The sequence below is a fragment of the Saimiri boliviensis genome, chromosome 1 (genome assembly GCF_048565385.1).
Source record: "Saimiri boliviensis isolate mSaiBol1 chromosome 1, mSaiBol1.pri, whole genome shotgun sequence".
Classification (NCBI taxonomy): Eukaryota; Metazoa; Chordata; class Mammalia; order Primates; family Cebidae; genus Saimiri; species Saimiri boliviensis.
In genome coordinates, this window is record NC_133449.1 from 119097395 (window position 1) to 119124622 (window position 27228).

Sequence of the window (27228 nt, forward strand, 5' to 3'; positions counted from 1 at the left end):
CTAAAAAAAACCCAATAAAACATTATGTATGAGTACCTCTTAAAATTCTATTTCCTGTTTTGAATGCCAGTTCTGCCATCCCTCATATTTCGCTTCTACAGAATTTTTACAGTAAACTTGATTTACAAACATTGAGAGATCACATAGCGCTCCATATGTTATTTCCACTTTACAAATAAGTCAAAAACTAAAGATTCTGTTATAAAGACAGCAGAAAATATTTGTCACAAGAGCAATAAGAAGTTCAGAGTATTATTCTCTCAAAATTCCTTTGTTCTAAAAATTAGAGATGATAAGCTAGTATTTTCCCTATGTTATGCCTTGTATATACTTTCATTTGGAAACTTACTGTAGCTTCTCGATTTTTTTCTTTATCCTTCCTCCTCCCAACAACACCCCTATTCTCCATTTCCCTCTGGCCCCTCTTTCCGCTGTGTCTTGGCTCCTCTCTCTTTTCTAAACAGTAAAATTTCTAGAGTCAAATCAGCAACATTCACTGTTCTTAACAATTGACACACACTTCAGGGTACTCTGAGATATTTGAAATGATATCTATAATCACCCTTCTATAGTTAGGGAATTAAACAAAAAAAGAGGCTGGGCCAGGTACAGTGGCTAACTCCTGTAATCCCAGCATTTTAGGAGGCTGAAGAGGGAGGATCACTTGAGCACAGGAGTTCAAGACCAGCCTGGGCAACATGGCAAAACCCCATCTCTACAAAAAATACAAAAATTAGTGGGGCACGGTGGTGCATGCCTGTGGTGCCGGCTACTTGGGAAGCTGAGGCAGGAAAATCGCTTAAGCCCAAGAGGCAGAGATTGCAGTAAACTGAACTCTACCACTGCACTCCAGCTGGGGTGACAGAGTGAGAAGAGTAAGACCATCTCAAGAAGAAAAAAAGCAAGGCTTAGCAATATTCTTTAAATATTCAACATTCTAACTAAAGCTTTCTAGAATTCTAAATAGAGTGTCATCCATGGTTTTTTAAACAGTAGATTAAAGAATATCTTGTTTTGGCTCTATGAAAAAATTATTTTTCATAAACTAAAAAAAAATGCCACTTCATTATTTTTAAATCTGCTAACTTCTATACATATGTAGTGATGTTAATTTAGTCTAAAGTGAAATTACTACAATTAACAGAGTTAAAGAAGCCCAATAAAGAACCCAGAAAAAAATTTCCTTCCATAGAACCATAGGCATAATAAGAACTCCTTAATAGAACATTTCAGCTATGCAGTACCATAACTATACAGGACATGACAAAAATTATATAGGCAAAAAAAATCTATGCTCTGTCAAAATTTGTCATAAATTCCACATATTAAGTCATCTGCATTTCACATATTTAGGATGTGTGACCTGTAATTCAATACATGTAACACTAATATGCAACATACAGTAATAATCACAATAATCCTCTCTACCACTCTCTCTCTCTTTTTTACTCTTTCAAACAACAAATCCCAAATATCATTTTTTAAACTAAGAAGTAACAAAACTTGAGAACAGAGGTTTTTTTTGTTTTTTGAGACAGGGTCTCACTATTACGCAGGCCAGTGAGTGCAGCAACACAATCATAGCTCACTGCAGCCTCAGAATCCTGGGTTCAGGACATCCTCCTGTCTCACCTTCCCAAAATTTTGGGATTACAGGCATAAACCATGGTGTCTGGTTGAGAACAGACGTTCTTCTTATTACTATTTTTTTCTTTTTTGTGACGGAGTCTTGCTCTGTTGCCCAGGCTGGAGTGCAATGGTGGGATCTCAGCTCACTGCAATCTCTGCCTCCCAGGTTCAAGTGATTCACCCACTTCAGTCTCTGAAGTAGCTGGGATTACAGGCATGTGCCACCATGCCCAGCTAATTTTTGTATTTTAAGTAGAGACAGGGTTTCACCATGTTGGCCAGGCTGGTCTTAAAACTCCTGGCCTCAGGTAATCTACCCGCCTCAGCCTCCCAAAGTGCTGGGATTACAGGCGTGAGCCACCATGCCTGACCAAGAATAGACTTTCAATCAGTCAAAAAAGCATTCTAAACAAACTGCCCTTTATCAGTTTTTGGACATGTGAAAAAAAGAACAAGTTACATTGCTTAAGGTGGGTCTGAAAATAACTTCTCTCAGATGGAGTGCTCTCTATCTATATGCTAGCATTAGAGACTACTTTAGTTATTTGTAACTACCCTCCATTTATTCTGAATCTATAAAAAGGAGTCCTTATGGGCTGGACGTGGTGGCTCATGCCTGTAATCCAAGCACTTTGGAGGCCAAGGCAGGTGGATCACGTGAAATCGGGAGTTCAAGACCAGCCTGACCAACATGGTGAAACCCCGTCTTGAAAAAAAAAAAAAAAAGAGTCCTTATGACTTTTTAAAGCGAGGGAAACATGTTTAGAAATGCATTAATTACAAAACAACAAAACATGAATGAAAATGATGACATGCCTTAGAAAAATAAATTTTTAAAAAGAATTCAATAAGCTCGCATAATTTCAAGTATACACTGGACAAAATGATTGGACAAACTAGTCAGAAACTTATATACAAAGTAGATAAATGCACCTAAGTTCAGTGGAGAGTTTTCCCAGGGTCCTTCTGAGATGCTTGATCTTCCTCCAGTAGAGGGAGCAAAATCACAATATTCAACTCGTCACAAAAAGAAGGGGAGATGAAGGGTTTACAAGTGTCTTTTAAACATTTCTACATCTCTCTAGACATTTCAAAAACTGTGCTGAAATATTGTTCTGAAATAGAACTAAAGTGGCCGGGCGCAGTGGCTCACCCCTGTAATGCCAGCACTCTGGAAGGCTGAGGTGGGTGGATCACCTGAGTTTAGGAGTTTGAGACCAGAGACCAGCCTGGCCAACATGCTGAAATCCCATCTCTACTAAAAATACAAAAATTAGCTGGGTGTGGTGGCACATGCCTATCATCCCAGCTATTCAGGAGGCTGAGGCAGGAGAATCGCTTGAACCTGGGAGGCAGAGGTGGTAGTGAGCCAAAATTGTGTCAGTGCAACTCCAGTCTGGGAGACAGAGTGAGACTCCTTCTCAAAAAAGAAAAAAAGAAATAGAACTAAAGTCAATCCAATGGGAAAGACAAAGATTTTATCTTTTTCAAATACTTCAAGGCTTTAAAATGAAAAACTGATCCCTACATATTTAATTTCAAGAACTATGGTATACTTCATTGTCCACTGAATCTAACAGGTAACCAATGTATTGAAATATTTTATGAATTCTTAATTTAACCAGAGAATTTTTAAAAATATAAAATATTACATTAATTTTTAATTATAAAAGTAATATGTTCACAACATTGTAGAAAAGAAAGAAAAGTTTAATTGCACTACCCTAAACCTATTTTCTTCTAGTATTTTTTTAATATGCAAATTTTCTTTTTTTCCTTAGAGACAGGGTCTGATTCTAATGCCTAGACTGGCAGTGGTGTGATCATGGCTTATCTCAGCCTGGAACTCCTGGGATCAAGCTATCTGCTCACCTCAGCCTCTTCAGTAGCTGGGACTACAGGAGTGTGCCATTATACCTGGCTAATTTTTTTTTAAATGTATTTATTGTAGAGATAGAGTATCGTCCTGCCCAGGCTGGCCTGGAATTCCTGGCCTCAAACAGTCCTCCCACCTCAGCCTCCCAAAGTGCTGGGATTACAGGCATAAGCTAACATAGCCCATATATGTATTTTCATACTACCATGAAAAAAAGTATAATTAATAAAAACAGACTGGGCAGAGTGTCTCACGCCTATAATCCCAGTACTTTGGGAGGCCAAGGCAAGTGGATTGGTTGAGTCCAGGAGCTCGAGATTAGCTTGGGCAACATGGCAAGTCCACATCTCTACAAAAAATACAAAAATTAACTGGGCATGGTGGCATGTGCCTATAGTCCCAACTACCCAGGAGCCTGAGGCAAAAGGATCACCTGAGCAAAGAGAAGTTGAGGTTGCAGTGAGCCCTGATGGTGCCACTGCACTCCAATCTGGGTGACAGAGTGAGACCCTGTCTCAATAAAACAAAAACAATTTATTAATTTCTTACTATATGCTAGGCATAGTCTAAGCATGCTTACATATTGTAAATCTATTAGTCCTTTCCAAAGTCCTATTAGCTGGATCCTATTATTTCACATTTTAAACATGAGGAAAAAGAGATGCACAGAAATTATCTAAGTCAAAGTCTTCCAACCAGTAAGTAACAGGACCTACGATTCTAAACCAGGTAGTCTGGTATCAGAGGCCACACTCTTAAACTTTCTTTATTGTGATCTTAATTTTGAATTCGGCTCTTTCCCCATCATTAACATATTCTCAATGTCAGTGTTCAAAATCTTTTTAGTGCCTGTAGTCTATCTAATATTATTACAATAATGAGCTATGCTTTTTTCAGTTGTCCCTTGTAGTTATATATATATATATATATATATATATATATATATATATATATAAATTTTTTTTTTTTTTTTTTTTTTGAGACGGAGTTTCGCTCTTGTTACCCAGGCTGGAGTGCAATGGCGCGATCTCGGCTCACCGCAACCTCCACCTCCTGGGTTCAAGCAATTCTCCTGCCTCAGCCTCCTGAGTAGCTGGGATTACAGGCACGTGCCACCATGCTCAGCTAATTTTTTGTATTTTTAGTAGAGACGGGGTTTCACCATGATGACCAGGATGGTCTTGATCTCTCGACCTCGTGATCTACCTGCCTCGGCCTCCCAAAGTGCTGGGATTACAGGCTTGAGCCACCGCGCCCGGCCCTCCTTGTAGGCATATTAAGATAAATATCTTTGAGTACATCACTTCTGCTATGTTTGGGTTATCATAATAGAGAATTATTATACTTTTTAATGTAGTATCAAATTGTTTTCAAAATATTTGCATCAATTAACAAGGCCATGTAAGTACCAATTTCACCATAAATTTGCCAACAGTAAGCATTAAGATTTAAAATATTTTTCTAATAGATTAAAAATAAAATCACACTCTAAATTGAATTTTTATTATTAAAGCTGCATATTATTCAGGTTTTGTTTACTAATTTAATTTCCTTTTTGTGAATTTCAGCTTATATGCTTTAGTTATCAACTGAGATTTTAAAAGTTTGCTAATCAATTTATAAAGCTTTTTATAGGAATACGAAGTCAATGCCCATTGCATTTGCAATAAAAATTTCCCAGTCTGTTTTCTCCCTTGTAATTATGATTAAGTTGTTTTTGATAAAATAACTTTCTCTTAAAGGTATTCATAAACATTACAAAAGAAGGCTTTAACCTTATAATTTTCTAAATATAGAAGTTAATCTATTACTTTGAGCATATCAGTGAATCACTTTCAATGAGACTTTTAAAACAATGTAAACATATCAAAATATGTATGTTCACTTAATATGATTACTAAGCTTCAGAAATCTTGACTATGTCTCATATAAAATTAACCCAATGACTAACAGTCCACCCTACCCCCAAACCTCCAAAATAAAGGCAAAGAGTTACATACCTGTCGCTGTAAACATAGGCGATTTCTGTCATGTAAATGCTGATGATTAGAAAACGATGAATGCCAACTCCGAGCCTGACTTTGCAACTGAGTCTGAGCCATATCAGAAGGCCGTGTTACAAGATGTGAAGTAAATTGCCGATCAAGGTCATGATCTAAAATGTGACTTGAATTATCTTGTCCAAATGTTGACTCATCAAAGTGAGGAAGAAGACCCTCCTGAAGGAGGTCCTCGGGGTCAAGTCCTGTGAATGGCTCAGTTTGAGATTCCACTTGATGAAGTAAATTCTCTTCTAAAGATGAAAAGCCATTAGTTTCGACATGATCATTGAAATGGCCCATTTGAGTTCCTGAGTCAACAGGATCTGGGAAGTTCATGTGCACAGGAGATAATTTTGAATTGCTATAACTACCCTGAGGATGTGACGAATGCAACATTTGGAAATTATTTGAATTCAATGATGTATTGGGGTTTAGAATATGCTGAGTAGATTCTTGCTTGATTCCTCTATGAGGTGAAAAGGAATTACTTCCAGTAAAATCAGATAAAGTCTGATTTGTATGATTAGGTGCAAGAACTGCAGAGGACTGAAGTAGACTGTTTGGTGATATATGATTACTGGAAAAGGAATAATGTGAAGAAAACTGCTGTGAATTACTTACAGAACAAGAAGTCATATTTGAGGAAGGTCCATTAAAATTTCCTTCTTGATGATTGCTACACTTGAGGAAGTGTACTGAAGGATTTGACGATTGAGAAAACTGCTGCATTGAAAGAGACTGTTGTGAATTAGATGCATTAGTCATTTGTGGTGGGTGGTTAACGTTCACTCTATGTGGACCAGAAAGATTCATAAAATTTTTAGACTGGCTAAGAGAATTCTGCCCTGGGTTGAGATTATTCCTGTTTTGCTGTGAGCGTAGTGAAGTGCACTGGGTTTGTTGTTCATTGGCCTGAAATAAGGCAAAGTCATGGTGTGCCACAAAGCTTTTACTTTGATGCATAGCGTGTGAATGTCCTTGTTGGTGAAAAGGAGATCCATTTGGATTTGAAATGCTAGTAGCTGTCTGATGGCCCCACATTGGACTGCCATCTGATACATCTGGAAATAAACCATTGGGTTGGTTTTGGGGGTGGATTGGAGAACAATTAAACTGAGAGTGTGGAGATAACACATGTTCAGCTGGGCTACCAAAAGATTGATTAACGTGGTGAAATTTCATTGAATCAAATTGATTTAACTGTTCAAAATCAGTCATCTTCTGATGTGTTGGAGTACCCTGAACATGGTTCAGTGAATCTATGTGCAACGGTTCAAATTCTGCACCCAAATTCAATTCATCAACTAGTGAAACAGGTCCTGGTTGTACAAATGCATCATCTGACAAACCTTCTAAGGTCTCACCAAAAAGATTGGCATCATCAAAAAAGTCCATCATTGGATCTGTCATCTTGAAAATTCTGTAACGATCTGGCTGTTCACTCCAGATGGAGTATATTCAGCTTCTCTATAGTAGATATAATTGGATCATTTCTGAAGATCATCAACTAATCCAAAACAGGTCAATATTCATTATTGCTCTAAATAATGACATGTCATGAAGCATCAGAATGCTAGAAAAAAAAAAACAATAAAAAGAAATTAAGTACTGATATATTTATGCTACAACACAGATAAACTTTGAAAACATTATGCTAAAAGAAAGAGGTCACAAAAAAACCACATATTCTATGATTCAATTTATATGAAATATCAAAAGTAGGCAAGAATATATATAGAGAGAAAAAAGTGGTCACCTAGAGCTGGTGGCATAGTGAGTGGGTAGAAGGACTGGTGACTGGTAAGCATTAGCTACAGGTTATGGGATTTCCTTTGGGGGTAATGAAATGTTCTAAAATTGGTTATGGCGATGGACAAACAACTCTGAATATGCTAAAAGCCACTGAATATAACTTAGATGGATGAATTGTATGGTATCTGAATTATATCTCAATAAAACTACTTTAAGAATAAAATTGTATGAGTAAAATTATTTTGAAACTTCTAATTTTCTGTTATATCTTTTATATAAGGAGGATCGCTTGGGCCCATGAGTTTGAGACCCATGTCAAAAAAAAATTTAAAAACTACCCAGCCATGGTGGTGTGCACCTGTAGTCTCAGCTACCTGGGAGGCTGAGGTGGGAGGACTGCTTGAGCCTGAGAAGTTGAGGCTGCAGTGAGCCATAATTGTGCCACTGGACTTCAGTCTAGGCAACAGAGTGAGACACTGTCTTTTAAAAAAAAAAAAAAAAAAAAAAAAAAAAGATTTCATTAAACCTAATTATCAACTAATTTTACTTGACTATTATTTGCAAGGTAGATTTTTCTCTGAAAAAATTAAGTAGATGAAGTTACTTTGGATGATTTAAGTTATAGTGGAAGTCTGTGTCTTCTCAAAGAAAATACAACTTTGAAACTTAGGACAATGTTAAAATAAGCTAGTAATGTTAAGTAAAAATTACGCTCTGAAAAAATTTTAAAATAAGTAACTGTAGAATAGACATGTTTTTAAATGACTCAAGAAAAAATTTTTTTTTTTTTTTTTTTTTTCTGAGCCGGAGTAAGCTATTGTGATCATTTTAATCAATCAATTTAAAAACTTCAAAAATCAACTGAAATGATTTTTACTGATTGTCATAAATGATACTCTATAACAGGGGTCCCAAAACCCCAGGCTGCAGAGTGCGTGGCCTGTTAAGAACCAGGCTGCACTGCAGGAAGCGAGCCGAAGGCTGGCCAGCATTACTGCCCGAGCTCCACCTCCTGTCACATCAGTGGCAGCATTAGCTTCTTAAAGCAGCGCAAACCCCATTGTGAACTGCACATGTAAGTGATCTAGGCTGTGCTCCCTTATAACAATCTAATTAATGCCTGAGGTGGAACAGTTTCATCCTGAAATCATCTCCCCGAATCTACCCCCCAACCTCTCTACCCCTATCCATGAAACCGGTTCCTGGTGCCAAAAGAGTTGAGGACCGCTTCTCTAGAAGATGCACAGTATCATTCACAAAGCTCCTTATTATTAGGGACCTGAAGAAATATAAAAACTAAAGAATCACCAAAAAACCCTCTGCCTATCCTACACACTTGATACAATGATTAAGTGATACAACGCATATTAAATGTTTTCCACATAAAAGTAAGATGTTGTTTTTATAATCAGTAATAATACTCAGTGATGTCTGGTTTGAGGAAGAGTCAGCTCTAGAATGTCACAGCTCAGAAAATATTAGTAAAATATTAGTGAAATTAGAAAACTTAAATTTAGAATATCTAGAATTCTTACTTTATATAAAAAAATTAGGAAACCCAGATACTTTTGAGTAATAAATATCAATCGAAAGGGTGTTCACATTAAATTAATATGAATTCAATGTTCTCCCTTAATTATTTAGGGCTAGCCCTTTAAAAGGTAACAATAACTGATTAACTCTGCATCCAGTATGAAAGCAGGCAAGGACTTGTACACTTTCCATTCAGTTGTACATTCATTATTTGATCTGATCTCCCCTTTCCGGGGAATCTTACCTGCTAGCATACAGATACTCACATGCCAGAATGACTGTGTCTCCTACCTACAAGCTGAAGTATTTCTGATCAGCTTTCCTCAATCACATCACAAATATGTCTGAAAACCGGCAAGGTGTAGTGGCTCACACCTGTCATCCAGCATTTTGGAAGACTAAAGTAGGAGGATTTCTTAAGCCCAGTATGAGTAACAAAATGAGACCCTTGTCTATGCAAAAAATAAAAAATTTAAAAAATTAGCCAGGCATGGTGCATTCCAGTAGTCCCAGCTACTTGGGAGGCTGAAGTGGGAGGATCACTTGAGCCTGAGAGATTGAGGCTGCAGTGAGCTGTGACTCACTACAGTGAGCTGTGAGCCACTACACTCTAGGCTGGGTAACAGAGATAGGCCCTGTCTCAAAACAAAAAACAAAACAGAACAAAACAAAACACCTTGAAAATTATTAAAGGATATTCTTTCTACAAAGTTTCCTCTACTGTTTTAAAGTTGAAAAATGTTTCATTCTTGTAATAAGCAATAAAAAAAAAAATAAAACTCTTTCTCTGCCTTCCTTCCCCACCTACTCACCTACTCAAAGGCATTGTCCCAGTAATTCTTTCTTCTCTCTCCTGAGTCATCAATTTGTCCCATTCTCATCAGTACACAAACAAGCTGTTATTTCTCTCTTCTTCAAATATTTCCTCTCTTGATCCCACTTATTATCCTTCCAATTTCCTCCCCCTTCTTTCTTCCTCTTGACAACAAAACGTGAGAAATCTGTTTAGGTTTACTGTCTTCAATTTATTTGTTGCCATTCTCATTTGAAACTCAGTTTTATTCCCATCATCTCATCAAACTGACCTGAGGGCATATGGAACCTTCATATAACCAAATCCAAGGGTTATTTTTCACTCCTCATCTAACATTACTTATCAGCAGCATTTGCCGTAATTATCATGAACCTCCTTGAAACACTTACCTTTATTTAATTGTTATATATGATATTCACCTGGTTTCTCTTCTACTTTCCTGAGTGTTCATTCTCATTCTCTTTTTACAGATTTCAATATACAAATGTTGGAGGACCCCAACCTCTTCTCTTTTCTAAATATACTCACTTCCAAGGTGATTTCATCCAATCTCAAGGCTTTAAATAAAATCTCTATATTGGCAATTCCCAAACTTATATCTATTAATTATATATCTCTACCTTAAATCTAGACCCACATACCTAACAAACTACTTGACTTCTCATCTTGGACACTTGATCGGAAACTAATAGCCTGCTATTTACCTTGCCCTGTTTCAAAACAGCTGTGAGAGTGATCTCATTAAAATGCAAGTTATTTCAGGCCACTCCTCTGCTCATAACCCTCCAATGACTCTTTATCTCACTCACATTAAAAACTGAAATCCTTACTATGACTTGTAAGCACAACCCTGTACTACCACCTGAACCAGCTCTCTGCCCTCATCTCTGGCATTTTCTCTCTTGCTCACTCCCTTGCTTCAGCCACAATGGCCTTCTCAGGTTACTAAAAAGCCAAGCATGAGAGAGTGATGTCAGCAAAATGACAAAGTAGACAGCTCCAAACACCTGTGTCTCCACAAAAGCATCAAAAACAAGCAGGAAATATCAGAACCAACTTTATCGGAACTCTGAAAAGCAGCCAAATATTTATAACAACCGAGAGAATGCTGAAAAGATAAAGGCAATGTAAAAAGAAAATACTTTTGGCATTCAAGGAAATCTGTATTAAAACACTGGCTAAACACAAACCTAAGTAATAGAGGCTTTGGTGACCTCAGACAACAACAAATATAGTTACTACAGAAAACAGTTTGAAAAAGTGCCTAAATGAATTACTCCAGCCTTCAACAATCAAGAACAGCAAATGCTAAGGGAGGGAGAAAATCTTATTTCACAAGTTAGGACATCACAGTATCAAATGGTCTGGTTTTCACACACACACACGCGCGCGCGCGCGCGCATGTGGCGCATACGCACGCCCGCGCGCACACACACGTCCTCAAAGTATACAAAGAATAAGAAAGCCCATTCAAAGGAAGAAAAAAGTTGACAGAAATTGTCCCTAAGAAAGTCCATTAGATTTGATGGTCAAAAAGTTGAAATCAAGTGTCTTAGATGTGATCAAAGAGCTTAAGGAAACCAAAGAGAACTGGGATGAGTATATCAGTATCAAACAAAATACCGTAAGTCAAAAAAGGTTACAAGAGGGCCTTGCACAGTGGCTCATGCCTGCTGCAATTCCAGCACTTTGGGAGGCTGAGGTAACAGTGTTGCTTGAGGCCAGGAGTACAAGACCTGCCTAGGAAATACAGTAAGACACCATTTCTACAAAAAAAAATTTTTTTTTAGTTAGCCAGTGTGATGGTGCACACTAGTAGTCCTAGCTACTGGGAGGCTGAGGCTGGAGAAGCTCCTGAGCCCAGAAGTTCAAGGTTACAGTGAACTATGATTGTGCCACTGCACTTCAGCCTGAAAAAAAAAAAAATGGCTGGGTGCAAGAGAGACAGAGAAAAAGGTTACAAGAGACAAAGAAGGACATTACACACTGATGAAAGAGACTCAACCTATCAATGTGATATAACAATTATAAATATATATGCACCTAAGGACAGACCCACAAAATTTATAAAGCAAAAACACACAGAATTGAAAGTAAAAACAAACAATTCTACAATACAGTTGAATAAAATAGTTGTAGAAAGTTCTACAATAGTTTGAGACTTAAATATCTCATTTTCAATAATGGATAGATCAACCAGACAGAAAATCAATAAGAAAATTGGACTTGAACAACACTACAAACCAATTAGACCTAACATACATATAAAGAACACTCCACTCAACAACAGGAAAGTATATATTCTTCCAGAATGCAGATGAAACATTCTCCAACACTGGCCATATGGTAGGCCACAAAACAATTCTTAAAACATTTTAAAATATTACTAGTATACAAAGTGTCCTCTCTGAGTCCAATGGAATAAACCTAAATATCAATAACAGAAGCCAAATTAGAAAACTCATAAATATGTAAAAATTAAACAGCACACAATTAATGGGTCTAATAAGAAATAATGAGAAAAATTAGAAAATACATTTGGGCAAGTGAAAATGGAAACACAATATAGCAAAACTTATCAGAGTCAGTGAAAGCGGTACTCTGAAGGAAATTTATACCTGTAAACAACTAGATTTTTTAATGATGTATCTTAAATTAATAACCTAACTTGACCTCTAAGGAAAAAGAAAAAGAAATGCAAACTAAACCCAAAGGTAGGAGAAGATAATAAAAAGGAAACTGACAGAATGCAAGAAAGTATTTGAAAATTATGTATGTGATTAGGGCTTAATATCTGGAATTTTTAAAGAACTCCTACAACTCAAAAAACCCAATTAAAAATGAAAATGAAAGGCTGGGTGCGGAGGCTCACGCCTGTAATCCCAGCACTTTGGGAGGCCGAGGCAGGTGGATCACAAGGTCAAGAGATTGAGACCATCTTGGTCAACATGGTGAAACCCCATCTCTACTAAAAATACAAAAAAATAGCTGGGCATGGTGGCGCGTGCCTGTAATCCCAGCTACTCAGGAGGCTGAGGCAGGAGAATTGCCTGAACCCAGGAGGTGGATGTTGCGGTGAGCCGAGATCGTGCCATTGCACTCCAGCCTGGGTAACAAGAGCGAAACTCCATCTAAAAAAAAAAAAAAGGAAATGAAAAACAATCCAATTAAAAATGGAAAAAGAATTTCATTAGATGTTTCTCCAAAAAAGATATAGGAATGTCCAAGAAGGGCAAGAAAGGCATGAAGACACTCAAATTCCGTCATTAGGGAAATACAAATAGAAATTGCAAAGAGATATCACTTCACACCTATTAGGAATGGTATAAAAAATAAAAAACAAGTGTTGGAGAAGATGTGAAGAAATTGGAACCGTCACATATTTGTGGTAGGTATGTAAATGTATAGCCACTGTGGAAAATAGTTTCATGGTTCCTCAAAAAGTTAAATACACCAGACATGTACATGTGTGCCTGCAGTCCTAGCTACTCAGGAGGCAGAGGCAGGAGGGCTGCTTGAGCCCAGGAGGCCAAGATTGCAGTGAGCTATGACTGTGCCACTGCACTTCTGCCTGGGTGACAGAGACCCTGTCTCCAAAAACAAGCAAACAAAAAACTAATTAAATAAGCAAATATTTATTTATTTTTGGAGGCAGAGTCTTGCTCTGTCACTAAAGCTGAAGTGCAATGGTGCAATCTTGGCTCACTGCAACCTCTGCCTCCTGGATTCAAGCGATTCTCCTGCCTCAGTGTCCCAAGTAGCTGGGATTACAGGAGCCCACCACCATGCCCAGCTAATTTTTTTGTATATTTAGTAGACACAGGGTTTCACCATGTTGGCCAGGCTGATCTCAAACTCCTGACCTCAGGTGATCCACCCGCCTCAGCCTCCCAAAGTGCTGGGATTATAGGTATGAGCCACCGCATGCTGCCTAAATAAGCAAAATTTTAAAAAGTTAATCAGATAATTACCTTATGACCCAGCAATTCCACTTCTAGGTACATATTATTCACCAAAAGCAACTGAAAATAGGGACTCAAACAGAGAACTTGTAAATGAACACTCACAGCAGCATTATTCACAGTAGACAAAAACTGGAAACAATCCAAGTGTCCATCAACAGATATTTATAATAGAATCTTACTCAGCCATAAAAAGTAATAGATTTTGTTACATGCTGCAACATGGATGAACCCGAGGACACTATGTTCAGAGATACTAGCAGGCAGACACAAAGCAAATATTATGCAATTCCACTTACATGAATTTTCTAGAATAGGCAAATTCATAGAGACAGATGGTACATAGAGACTAGATTAGAGGTTATTGGGGCTAGCAGAAGGGGAGAACAGAAGTTATTTGGTATTGGGTACAGAGCTTTGAGGTGATTAAAAAAAAAGTGGAAACGGGTAGTGATGACGGTTGTACAACATTATGAAGTTGATGCCACTGCACTGTACACTGGACAGTAACAGTAGCACATTTTGTTATATGGATCTTATAATTAAAAACAAAAATATTAATAACAAAAACAAGCCAGAAATATACCTTCCTCAAGGACTTTGTATTTACTGTTTCCATAGCTCAATGCACCATTCCTTCATTACAGTAAGTTCTTTTCTCAAAAGTGACTTTCCTAGTGAGGCCTTTCCTGATCACCCTTTCTAAAATGTCATTATTTCCCCTCCAATGCTTCACACCCCACCTTCCTTGCTTTATTTTTCTGACTTAGTACTAGCTAACATTCTACAGTTTACATACTATCTTAAAGCCTATACTCCCCATAAAATTTAAGTCAATAATTTTTATGAGCTGTATCCTTATATCTACTAAATAGTAGCACATAATATCAGAAATTAAATATTTATTCATGAAAATGACAAAGTTTTTCTTGGGGGAGAGGGAATGCTATATAAGGCAGAAACTGGGTTTTAAAAAATTTTTTGTGAAACTTTAAAAAAAAAATAGCAACAGTGGTTATTTGGACATTGAGTTTATGGCCCATTAAAAAAACCTTTTATAATGTGGTAAAATACACATAGCAAAAGTGACCATCCTAACTTTTTTTTTTTTTTAATTTTGAGAGTCTCACTTTCCCCCAGGCTGGAGTGCAGTGGTGCAATCTCACTTCACTGCAACCTCTGCCTCCCAGATTTAAGAGATTCTCGTGCCTCAGCCTCCCAAGTAGCTGGGATTATAGGCATGTGTCAGCACATCTGACTAATTTTTGTATTTTTAGTAGACATGGGGTTTCGCCATGTTGGCCAGGCTGGTCTCTCCTGGCCTCAAGTGATCCCCCTGCCTCAGCCTCCTGATGTGCTGGGATTACAGGTATGAGCCATTGCACTCATCCCATCCTAACCATTTTTAAGAATACAGTTCAATAGTGTTAAGTATATTCTCATTGTTCTTCACCAATCTCTAGAACTTTTTTTTTCTTTTTCTTTTTTTTGAGACAGAGTCTCATTCTTTTGCCAGGCGCTAGGCTGGAGTGCAGTGGAACTCTTGGCTCACTGCAAGCTCCACCTCCTGGGTTCAAGCAATTCTCCTGCCTCAGCCTCCCGAGTAGCTGGGACTACAGGCGCATGCCACCAAGCCCAGCTAATTTTTGTATTTTTAGTAGAGACGGGGTTTCACCATGTTGGCCAGGATGGTCTCAATCTCTTGACCTCATGATCCACCCACCTTGGCCTCCCAAAGTGCTGGGATTACAGGCTTGAGCCACCACGCCCAGCCCTAGAACTTTTAAATCTTATAAAATTTTAACTCTATACCTATTACTCACCATTTCTCTTAACCCTTCCTCCTGGCAATCACCATCTACTGTCATTTCAATGAATATGACAACTCTAGACAATTCTTATGAGTACAATCATACAGGATTTGTCTTTTCATGACTGGCCCATTTCACTTAGCATAATGTCCTTAAGGTCCTTCCATGCTGCAGCATATGTCAGAATATCTTTTCTTTTTAAGGCTAATACTTCTTTATATGTATATTATGGCCCATGTTTGATTGTTTTTTCGTGAAGATGAAACATGCTCTGCTATAGATTCTAGGCGTTGGTAGTATACTTAACTATTTTAAAAGAGGTAGAGTACAAGATGTCTGAATAGCAAATCCCAAACTGTGACCCATTTTTTTTTTTTTTTGATGGAGTTTCACTCTTGTGACCCAGGCTGGAGTGCAATGGTGCAATCTTGCCTCAATGCAACCTCTGCCTCTCGGGTTCAAGCGATTCTCCTGTCTCACTCAGCCTCCTAAGTAGCTGGGATTACAGGTGCCTGCCACCACGGTCAGCTAATTTTGTATTTTTAGTAGAGACAGGGTTTTGCCATGTTGGCCAGGCAGGTCTCGAACTCCTGACCTCAAGTGATTCACAGCCTCAGCCTCCTAAAGTGCTGGGATTACAGGTGTGGCCACTGTGCCTGGCCTGCTTAGAAAACTTCTAACCAGCTAGGTGCGGTGGCTCAAGCCTGTAATCCCAGCACTTTGGGAGGCCGAGGCGGTGGATCACGAGGTCAAGAGATCAAGACCATCCTGGTCAACATGGCGAAACCCCATCTCTACTAAAAATACAAAAAATTAGCTGGGCATGGTGGCGCATGCCTGTAATCCCAGCTACTCAGGAGGCTGAGGCAGGAGAATTGCCTGAACCCAAGAGGCAGAGGTTGCGGTGAGCCGAGATCGCACCATTGCACTCCAGCCTGGGTAACAAGAGTGAAACTCTGCCTCAAAGAAAAAAAAAAAAAAAAAAAAAAGGAAAACTTCTAACCAAAGTATTCTTAAAGCAATTCTTTTATATGGGCATCGAATGCATCTTTGCTTAATTGACTTAATCATGACTTCAAAAGCCTAAACAGACATTTTGAGACAATATCTCGCTTTGTTACCCAGGCTGGAGTACAGTGGCATGATCATAGCTCACTGCAGCCTCGACTTCCTGAACTCAAGTGAACCTCCCAGTAGCTAAGACTACAGATGTGTGCCATCATGCCTGGCTAATTTTTAAAAATATTTTGTAGGCTGGGCGTGGTGGCTCATGCCTGTAATCCCAGCACTTTGGGAGGTTGAGGCAGGCAGATCATGAGGTCAGGAGTTCAAGACCAGCTTGGCCAACATAGTCAAACCCTGTCTCTACTACTAAAAATATAAAAATTAGCCGGGCATGATGGTGCACACCTGTAGTCCCAGCTACCTGGGGAGCTAAGGCAGGAGAATCGCTTGAACCTGGGAGGTGGAGGTTGTGGTGAGCTGATATCACGCCACTGCACTCCAGCCTGGGCAACAGAGTGAGACTCCATATATATATTTTGTAGACAAGGTCTCACTCTGTTGCCCAGGACACAACAGACATTTTTAAAGTAGGACAAAATGTTCCAAGAGATAAATTTTATTACCCCAAAATATAAATTAAAACTTATTAGAATTGTTGTTTTCTTATCAGGGACCAAATTCTAATCTCTGGTACGAATATATAACAACATATTCAACTCTGGCCCTCAGTTTCCTCATCAATGACAAGTTTTAACTGGATGCTTGTAAAGGTATCTTATATTTTTTACTTTCGGTTATTTTGTTTTCTTTAAAAAAAAAAAACAAAAAAAACTTCCAAGAAAATGGTTAAAACAGCACCACTACACTAATCAAAACAGATATAAGCTTCACAGGTAAGAAGCTTCATCCTGACTACAAAATAAATGAAAGAAGCTGTGAAGTAGTAAGCTCTAAAATAAAAATAAAAGCTCTAAATCTAAAAATAAAAACTTACCTGAGATTTAATCTAAATTTTAATTTAAAAAAGATATTTTTTTCTCCGACTTCAGGAGATCATCCATAATATTCTATGCCTAAAATCACTTTTAAAAAGAAATAAAAAAAGTTTGGATATGAGCAAGAATTTTTAAAAATGTTTTGAAATGCTTAAAAAGGTCATTACATTAATTGTAGGAGTATCACTGCCCTCATTCTTTTACTTTTCAGGATAATAAGACCTTTACGTACAACAACATGAGTCCTAGCACAAATTAGAAGCTAAAAGAAAAATAATCCAACTTGTAATATTTATCCAGAAGTGTATCCTTCTAAATTATTTTCAGTAGCTAATTAGCAAATCCCTGGGTGTTCTATTAATGTAAAATATATAAAATCATTATAAAGTCCACATAAGGGGTTCTAATGCCACGTATTCCATGAGTATACTACTCTATTAAACCCCATCTGTAACTCTGCTCTATGTATGCTTAACATGTTTCTGATAACCTAACTGTATTATCTATACATCTGCTATAGTTTGAGCATGTCCCCCAAAGTTCCGGTGTTGGAAACTAGTCCTTAAAGCAACAGTGTTTCAAGGTGGGGCCTGAGAGGTGATTAGGTCATGAGGCCTCTGCCCTCATGAATGGATTAATGTTGTTATCTCAGGAATAGGTTAGTTATCAAGAGAGTGGGCTTGTTACAAAAAAAAAAAAAAAAAAATCAAGTTCAATCACATCTTGCTCTCTTGCCCCTCTGCCTTCTACTACGGATGATGGAGTAAGAAAACCTTGCATCAGAGGGCCTTCTTTTGAATGTCTGTAAGGTTCTTATACCAGATGTAGGCCTCTTGGCCTTGGACTTCCCAGCCTCCAAAACTGTAATAAATGTCTTTTCTCTATAAATTAACCAGTCTGTGGTATTCCGTTATAGCAACACAAAATGGACTAAGACAATATTTGACTGTTTAATTAGAAAATAAATTCGATTCACCAATCAATTAGACAAACATCTGGCAAACATGAGCCAGTCATGGCATAGCTAAAGGAGCTTAGGTATGAATTCAAGTTCTAACTGCTAGTTCTAAACTGTGTAACCTTGAGTGGTTCTTACAATCTCTCAGTCTAAGCTGGGCACAGTGGCTCATGCCTGTAATCCCAGCTCTTTGCGAGGTTGAGGTGGGAGAATTGCTTGAGGCCAGAAGTTTGAGATCAGCCTGGGCAACACAGTCCCGTCTCTACAAAAAACAAACCTCAGTCTATTTCCTCACTGGATCATCTACGTCACAGGGTTTAGAAAGGCTGCAAAGTTCAGAAAGAAAATATTCAGGCTAGGCGCAGTGGCTCACGCCTGTAATCCAGCACTCTGGGAAGGCAAGGCAGGCAGATCTCTTGATCCCACAAGTTTGAGATCAGCCTGGGTGACACAATGAAACTCCATCCCAAAAAGGAAAAACCATATATATTCAAAGTCCTAAAACATAGTAAGTATTCAAAAATTATTTATTTCCTTCTCATCGACCTTTAGAACTAAAAACATAGAACAATTGTTGACTTGCTGAAATATTATCAAGATCTAAGCCTGTTATATCTAATTGTATTGAATGTATTTTCATTTAAAATTTTTAAAAAATTTTATACAAATCAACAATATCATATTTTATGATACCCAATTTTATCTTTAAATTTAAATATATACTTGCTATTTTATTCCTTTCCTAAAGTTATTAATGCCCTTCCACTCTTATTTGGTACTCTCATAGGTAATCTATGTTTCCACTATATTGAAATGTTGCCGGAATTCAAGAAACTTTCTTATACTTTCATTAATATGTTCTCTATGCCTACAACATCACCCCTTCCACTAGCCTTCCTCTTAACAAAGTAATGTCTTCATGATTAAATTCAGGTACCATCTTTGGGAAGCCTTTACACACTCAAACACTTCAAGCTACTATACTGCCATTTTTTTTGTATTCCATATTTTATATGCTATTTTATCATTCTTGGTCTACATGTCTGTTTTCTCTAATAAACAAAATGAGTGCAGAGGTTGGTTCTTACTCATCTTTGTATCCTTAATATCTACTAATTTAATTCCTGTCACACAGTTAATAATCATACGCTTTCAGGAATTCAATAATGCCATGACATAAAAAAATAACTAAACTCCTTAATCCTTACATTATTCTAAAAGCTAAGATTCAAAAGCATTCTTTTAAGCAACAACATATCATTTTTATGACTTTAAGAATGCCCCCACTGAACTGTACATTTCAAAAGAGTTACAATGATTAACCTTGTTATGGATAGTTTTACAATTTTTTTAAAGCCTCAGTAATCCAATTTAAACTTTAATTCCCATGTATCCCTCAGTGAAAGAATCCTACTTTCATCAAAGAGGAATTCTACAAGGGATCCTATTACAGGCTCTAGAAACAGAATGGCAAGGCTGGAATCCTGGCTTCATCACTTACCAGCTATGTAATCCTAGGCAAGACACTTAATCATTTTGAAGCTCAGTTTCTTCATCTGTAAATGGGGGTTATAACAGTACCGATCTCAAAAAATTATTGTAAAATAATACACATAAAGCATTGTGTAAACACTCTGTGTTTTCAAATTGGGCTTCTTGGAGGACTGGGTAATCTTTCACCACCCGAAGGAAGAGAGGCCTTAGGCCTTCCTTCCCATTTCCTCCCAATAATATCTCATCCTGAATATTTTGCTTTTATTTTACAAATTGAGCTTTCATAAAGGATTTTTAAAAAAACAAATCTTTGGTTTAAAATAACTGAAAAGGACAAAGCTAAATGGCACTCGTCTAATGCTTACTCATCTCCCTCTACAGATAGCCATTTACTAAATTCAATTATTTACTTTGTTGGCATTCCCACTTAATCTAGCCTTGCTTTGCAGGTCACAGAAAGGAAAACTCTTAAAAACATAATCTCCACTTTGGGATTCCAAGGCTGGAGAATTACTTCAGCCTAGGAGTTCAAGACCAGCCTGGGCAACATAGCAAGACCCAGTCTTTCCAAAACATTTAAAAAATATTAGCAAGGTGTGTTGGCATGTGCCTGTGGTCCCAGCTCTTGAGAGGCTGAGGTAAAAGGAACGTTTGAGCTCAGGAAGTTGAGGATGAAGTGAGCTATGATTGGTGTTACTGCACTCCAGTCCAGCACAGGCAATAAGCGAGACTCTGTCTCAGACAAATAGAATCTCATCTCTAATCACGATAAAAACTGATTAAGGGTAACTAATTGAGGGTAACTGATAGAGGCTGATACTGAAAACAGATGACAAATTTCCCAGTTGCCACTGGGTCAGGTCAAATTGTTTAACTGAAGTGGTCCTGAACATTACACCCAAACAAAATCAAGTCTAAATATTTCCTTTTTCTTTTTTTGAGACAGGGTTGTGCTCTGTCATCCAGGCTGGAGTGCAGTGGCATGATCTCAGCTCACTGCAACCTCCACCTCGTGGGTTCCAGCAATTCTCCTGCCTGAGCCACCCAAGTAGCTGGGATTACAGGTGTGTGCCATGACATCTGGCTAATTTTTTGTATTTTTAGTAGAGGTGGGGTTTCATCATGTTGGCCAGGCTGGTCTGGAACTCCTGGCCTCAAGTGATCGGCCTGCCTCGGCCTCCCAAAATGCCTGGATTATAGGCGTGAGCCACCACATCCGGCCTAATTATTTATTCTAATGCTAAATTTCAATTAATATTAAAAGTAGAAAATTGACTTAAATGCAGAATTTTTTTCTTTTTCCTTTTTTGAGACAGGTTCTTGCAGTTGCCCAGGCTGGAGTGTAGTGGTCAATCTCAGTTCACTGCAACTCCGCCTCATGGGCTCAAGCGATCCTCCCACCTCAGCCTCGCAAGTAGCTAGAACTACAGGTATGCACCACCACATCTGGCTAATTTTTGTATTTTTTTTTTTTAAAAACAGTGGTTTTGTCATGTTGCCCAGGCTGGTGTGGAACCCCTGGGGTCAACTGATCCACCCACCTTAGCCTCCCAAAGTGCTGGGATTACAGGTGTGAGCCACTACATCAGCTAAATACATTATTTTCAAAGGCTGTAATAGAAAATTTGAACACTGAGACTCAGGTTGATTATCATTACCACCTACTTTGCAGAGTTGTCACAGGATTTTGAAAGACTATGCTCAAAATACAGTAGTGCTTAACTAAATGTAGCTTTCCCTCTCATGCCAGTTACCTCCAGCACCTCTTTTCTGCCTTCCCAAGAGCATACAGTCATTTAAACTTTTCCATGACCAATAGGCTTCTCCTGATCACCTCAGATTCTTTTGCCGTATCTCCAATGCTGTTCTCTTATTACCTTCAACACTCTTAAGACTTTTTTCATTCATTCAACCTACCATACTGCATTATCATCACCACTGTAATTTTATCTCTAGTCCTCAGTTCAATTAACATTTTCTGAATATTTATATTTGATATTTGTAGTATTTATATTACTAGCATCTTATTAATATAAGGTTAATATTAATTTATACACTTTACCTTCAGTGTGGCCCTTCCTTTGCCTTGGAAATTTTAAAATATATTCCTCTATGGTACTAGGCGACTTTATGTGACTTTATGTTCTCTCTCCTCAAGCCTTCAGTCCTAACGTCCCCATTTCTTACATAAGGACAATTTGTTCTCTGAGGTTTTCCAGCTGAAATTCACTAAATAACCATCTTTTCAGAAGCAAGCACTATCTCTATTTCTTTTTTTTCTAGCTATTCTTAGAGAAGAAAAGATGGCTCTTTTCCAAAGATAAATCCTTTACCTCAAAAAACCGTTTCATCTAGCCTCTTGAAAAGACTTATACCCACCCACATCCCACCTCTCTAGGATCTTTAACTGCCCCTTTGCAATTGCCTGCTTCTCTTCTAACTTTGAGCATCAGCAGACCAATCTTCCCTATCTTAACAAAAATGTAAAAACAAAACCATCCTATTTCTATCCTTCCACTCAATGCCAAATATTGAAAATAAGTGATCTATTGCCTCCATTTTCTAAATACCTATTTACGTGTTAACCTCTTGTACTCTGTAGTTTGTCCCCACAAATCTGTATTTTCAAAGGTAACTATCAACCTCCTAGACAAATCAAAATGCTCTCTCAATCCATCTTTGACCACTAAAAAGTTATCATCACTAACCAAAGTGACAACAGAAGCTAAACACAAATGCTACCTTCTATATAAAGCTTCTGATTTTCTATGTGTCCCCATTTATTACATACCACTTAGGCTTTGATGATTTAAGAATCTTCTGAACTCAGTTCAATTAACCTCTTCATCTCCTAGAAATTAGCTTCTATGAAATCATAGCTTGAATTTTCTTTCCTTTGGCTTTCCTTCCTGATTCATTTAAAGTAGTTTTAATACTAGATGTAAGTTTCTATGTAGTGATTTCATGTCTACCAAATCCACTTACTAGCATTTCAAATTCAATCATACCTGACACATCTTCTTCACTAGTATATCCTCCAAATGTGATTTCACTCAAATCTTTGAGAAATTCAAATCTGCTTTTCTTAGTATACTATAAATTGTTTCTTTGAATTTTTTTTTCTTATTAATGGTATAAAGATATAAAACCCAATATCCCACCACCTTAAGATTATTTAGCTTATTCCCTTCTTGAAATCTTCAACCTAAGGTATACTAAAAAAGTAATAGCTGCCAGGCGCCGTGGCGCGTGCCTGTAGTCCCAGCTACTTGGGAGGCTGAGGTGGGAGGATCACTTGGGCCCAGGAGTTCTGGGCTGTAGTGCGCTATGCCGATCAGGTGTCTGCACTAAGTTCGGCATCAATATGGTGACCTCCCGGAAGCGGAGGAATACCAGGTTGCCTAAGGTTGGGTGAAGAGGTCCAGGTCAGAAATGGAGCAGGTCAAAACTCCCGCGGTGGGATCGTGCCTGTGAATAGCCACTGCACCCCAGCTTGGGCAACATAGCGAGACCCCATCTCTAGGAAAAAAAAAAAAGTAATAGCTTAAGTCTCTACTTAGGATGTATATCCCTTGTCCGCAGCCCAGGGAACTTTTCTTTGAATCTCAAAAATAATAACAGATCTTTGTCATACTTTTCCCCACTCCTCCCCAAGAACTTATTTCAAAGTATTTTGTGCATTCCACCTAATAGCTATCAAGTTCACTTTGATAAAAGTTTTCTTTTATTCTTTATCATTGAATAAGATTTAAGGTTTAGATATGTATTTTATCATTCTTCACATACCATACTCCCTAAAGTGGTATACTGTGAATTCTATTTTAAAAACTAAACTTTTCTAAGAATCAAGAAAAGACAGTGTGTCTTGCCATTTATCTTCAAGAACATAATACTGTGTTCTGTTAGAATCTGCTGTAATCCAACAGGCACAACATGGGTACTCATTTTTGAACTAAAAACGTTTATATTTGTCATCTCATATTCCTTTGTACTGTATCTCATTTAGGCAGAAATAGCTATTCATCATCAAATACTCATCTTTAGAGATGAAAAAAGAGCACAAAATTTTTCAAATATAGCTGTATTTTAATCAAACCACATAACTGAATGTGAAGTAACTGGCACTCTCATACACTGCTAAAAGGAGCAGAAATTGGAACAACAAATTTGAAAAACCATAAGGCATTACTGCTGAAGTTGAACATACATATTTCTATGACCAGTTTTTCCTCTTCCAGAAACACATACTTGACAGAAATGTGTGAATATGTGCACCAAAAGACAGGTGTAGGAATGTTCGTATCAGTATTATTCATAATAGAGGAAAACTAAAAACATCCATCATACATTAGAATCAACAGCAATGAGAATGAATGAACTCTTCCTATATAGAAAAACACAGAATTAGGCCAGGCGTGGTGGCTCACGCTTGTAATGCCAGCACTTTGGGAGGCTGAGGAAGGCGGATCATGAGGTAAAGAAAGCAAGATCATCTTGGCCAACATGGTGAAACCCCATCTCTATCAAAAATACAAAAATTAGCTGGGTGTGGGAGCATGGGCCTGTAATCCCAGCTACTCAGGAAGCTGAGGCAGGAGAATCGCTTGAACCCAGGAGGCAGAGGTTGTAGTGAGCAGCCAAGATTGTGCCACTGCAATCCAGCCTAGAGACAGAGCAAGACTCCATCTCAAAAACAAACAAACAAAATCAAAAAACCACACACACACACACACACACACACACACACACACACACACACACAGATTAGCCTCACAAAAATAACATTACTGGAAGAACACATATTATATGATTCAATTTAATAAAGTTCAAAAATAGGCAGAGCTAATCTACAGTTTTAGACATCAAGATAATGGTCATCCCAGAAAGGCAGAAAGAAAATGGTAACTAGCAAACAGTATAAAGAAAGCTTTCAATAATATTCTATTTTTTGACCTAGGCAGTAGTTTCATAGATGTGTTTACTTTGTAATAAATCATAGACATATATACATAATTTATATACTTTTCTGCATATGTTATAACAAAAGTTTTTAAACACCTGAAACAAGACAAAGAATAAATACGTAAATATTTATAAATTAACATTTACACTATATGTCACTAAAAAAAAAAATTGGCAACCGGGTGTGGTGGCTCACACCTGTAATCCCAGCACTTTGGGAAGCCGAGGCGAGTGGATCACGAGGTCAAGAGATCGAGACCATCCTGGTCGACAAGGTGAAACCCCGTCTCTACTAAAAATACAAAAAATTAGCTGGGCATGGTGGTGCGTGCCTGTAATCCCAGCTACTCAGGAGGCTGAGGCAGGAGAATTGCTTGAACCCAGGAGGCGGAGGTTGTGGTGAGCCGAGATCGTGCCATTGCACTCCAGCCTCGGTAACAAGAGCCAAACTCCGTCTTAAAAAAAAAAAAAAAAAAAAAAAAAAAATTGGCAAACAAATATAGAGTGGTATCTGAAATGACTTCAGTAAACCCTGTATATTACTGATTTCAAGAAACATTCACCAAAGCAAAATAAGTGTGTTCATATACTGGAGTATGTAGTGAATTCACGAAATTATGAAACCCATGAAATAAAGCATTCCCCAATATTAGAAACTTCAGGCAACTCAGTTTCTCTGTACCTGCATTGCTTCAACTGTAAAACAGACTAAGTAAACGAAGTCTGTAATCTTAAATTCCTAGATTTTGTTTTTTTTTTTAGGTAAAGGTACTCAGTTCCTTAAATGGAAGAAAATTTTAGTGACTATTTGATTGCCATTTTAACGATTAACATTGCAAAGACAGAATCAAAAAATACTTTTCCTTCCTCTCACAAAAGAACAAGATACATTGGCAGTTATCTTTCAGAATCAGTCATTGATTTCCAATAGATTAAAATTTAATATTCTTTATACTGCTACTGATTAGTACGTAAACTAATATGAAATGACCACTAGACAAGAAAGATGATCTTTTTTCTGGTTTCAAACTATGTCCCTCTATAGCAATAACAATGTTTAAAATTACTAGTTTTAAAATGTTTTGAAATATAGTAAAAGCCACACAAAAACCAAACTTAGTATTTGCTTGGTTAACTTCATAATGCCAAATTATAACATAAACACCAGTATCTGACAGCTATTTAATAAATAGCTAGTCATGACTAAACTAGAACTTCTACTTATAAGCACCGTTAAATGAGAAGCCTCATTAAAAATTATAAATTTAATATCAAGCTCCCTTACAAGCAATTAATGGAAAAGAATGCTACTCTCCTGAGAATACCAAGATTATAAAACTTTTGTATTCTGCACTATCACCCAATACTATATATATACTCATTTAATATAGTTTCTCTCAAACTTTCACATTTAATATAATCTGTATTCTGAAAATATTCAAATAAACTTTCAAAAACTGAAATGGATTGTTAAAAAATATCATTTCACCAGTTTTTCTAATATAAATATGAAGCTTGTTTCTTCCTCTCAAATAACACACTATGAATATGTCACTGTAAGGTATCACACTTCCAGCTATACTTTTTCTAAGGTGCTTATCATTCACATTAAGGCAAAGTTCTTCTGAAGCACTTGTCCAGGGATGCTGTTGGAAACTTGATCGCCTGCCAAATCTTTCATTTCCCTCATCTTCTTCATCTCAGTAAATCACATACCACCACCTATCTGGTACCTCAAGCCAGGAGCCAGTAAATAATTTTTGACAGTTTTCTTCTAACATCCAATCCATCATGAATCTGTCAGCTGTTCCTCCTTCACAACTTACCATCTCATCTCCAAAATACATGTATAATCTAGCTACCATCATGTTTTTCCTGGACTACTTTAATATTACAGTATCTTTACTTTCACCCTTGCCTTTCACCAGTCCATTCTGAAAGCAGCACTTTTAAAGCCTATCACTTTTCTATTTCAAAATCTTCAATGACTGCAATGTCTTTAGTAAAACCCGTGAAGTCTTTAGTATGTCCTACAAGGTCCTGTATAATCTGATCTCCGTCTCTCATTTCAGCTCATATGGTTTTCTGCGTTATGCTTTTGCTACCCTGAACCTTTCATTTCTTTCACATATTAAGTTCTTTACTGTGTCATAGCCTTCAAACATATTTTTCTCTTTCAGGAAACTCCTTCCTCTCCTGACCTGTCTTCTTATTCTTTGTTTCCACTTAGTATCACCAAATGAGGGAGGCCTTCTTTTGAGCATACATTAAATTCTCCTCACTTTATCCACCACAACACTGTGTTCTTTTCTTTCACTGAATTGACTGTAAGTTGTAATTTTACATTTGTTTATTTACTTGTTCTTTATCTGTTTCCACTGTTAGATGGAAGGTT

General features: G+C 37.5%; 1 protein-coding gene across 7 annotated transcripts in view; it reads right to left on the reverse strand.

The window, feature by feature from the left end:
- CHD9 (chromodomain helicase DNA binding protein 9) overlaps window positions 1-27228 on the reverse strand; it is a 274030-nt gene that overhangs the window by 168667 nt on the left and 78135 nt on the right. For 5 of the 7 annotated variants that reach the window (XM_074402930.1, XM_074402946.1, XM_010347841.3 and 2 more), the window contains one exon: window positions 5506-7120. In XM_074402930.1, the coding sequence (XP_074259031.1) occupies window positions 5506-6957 (1452 nt within the window). In that variant the 5' untranslated portion in view covers window positions 6958-7120. Of the gene's footprint in view, window positions 1-5505; window positions 7121-27228 lie in introns of those variants that run through there. The other 2 variants (XM_039478338.2, XM_010347843.3) reach the window with 1 other exon arrangement.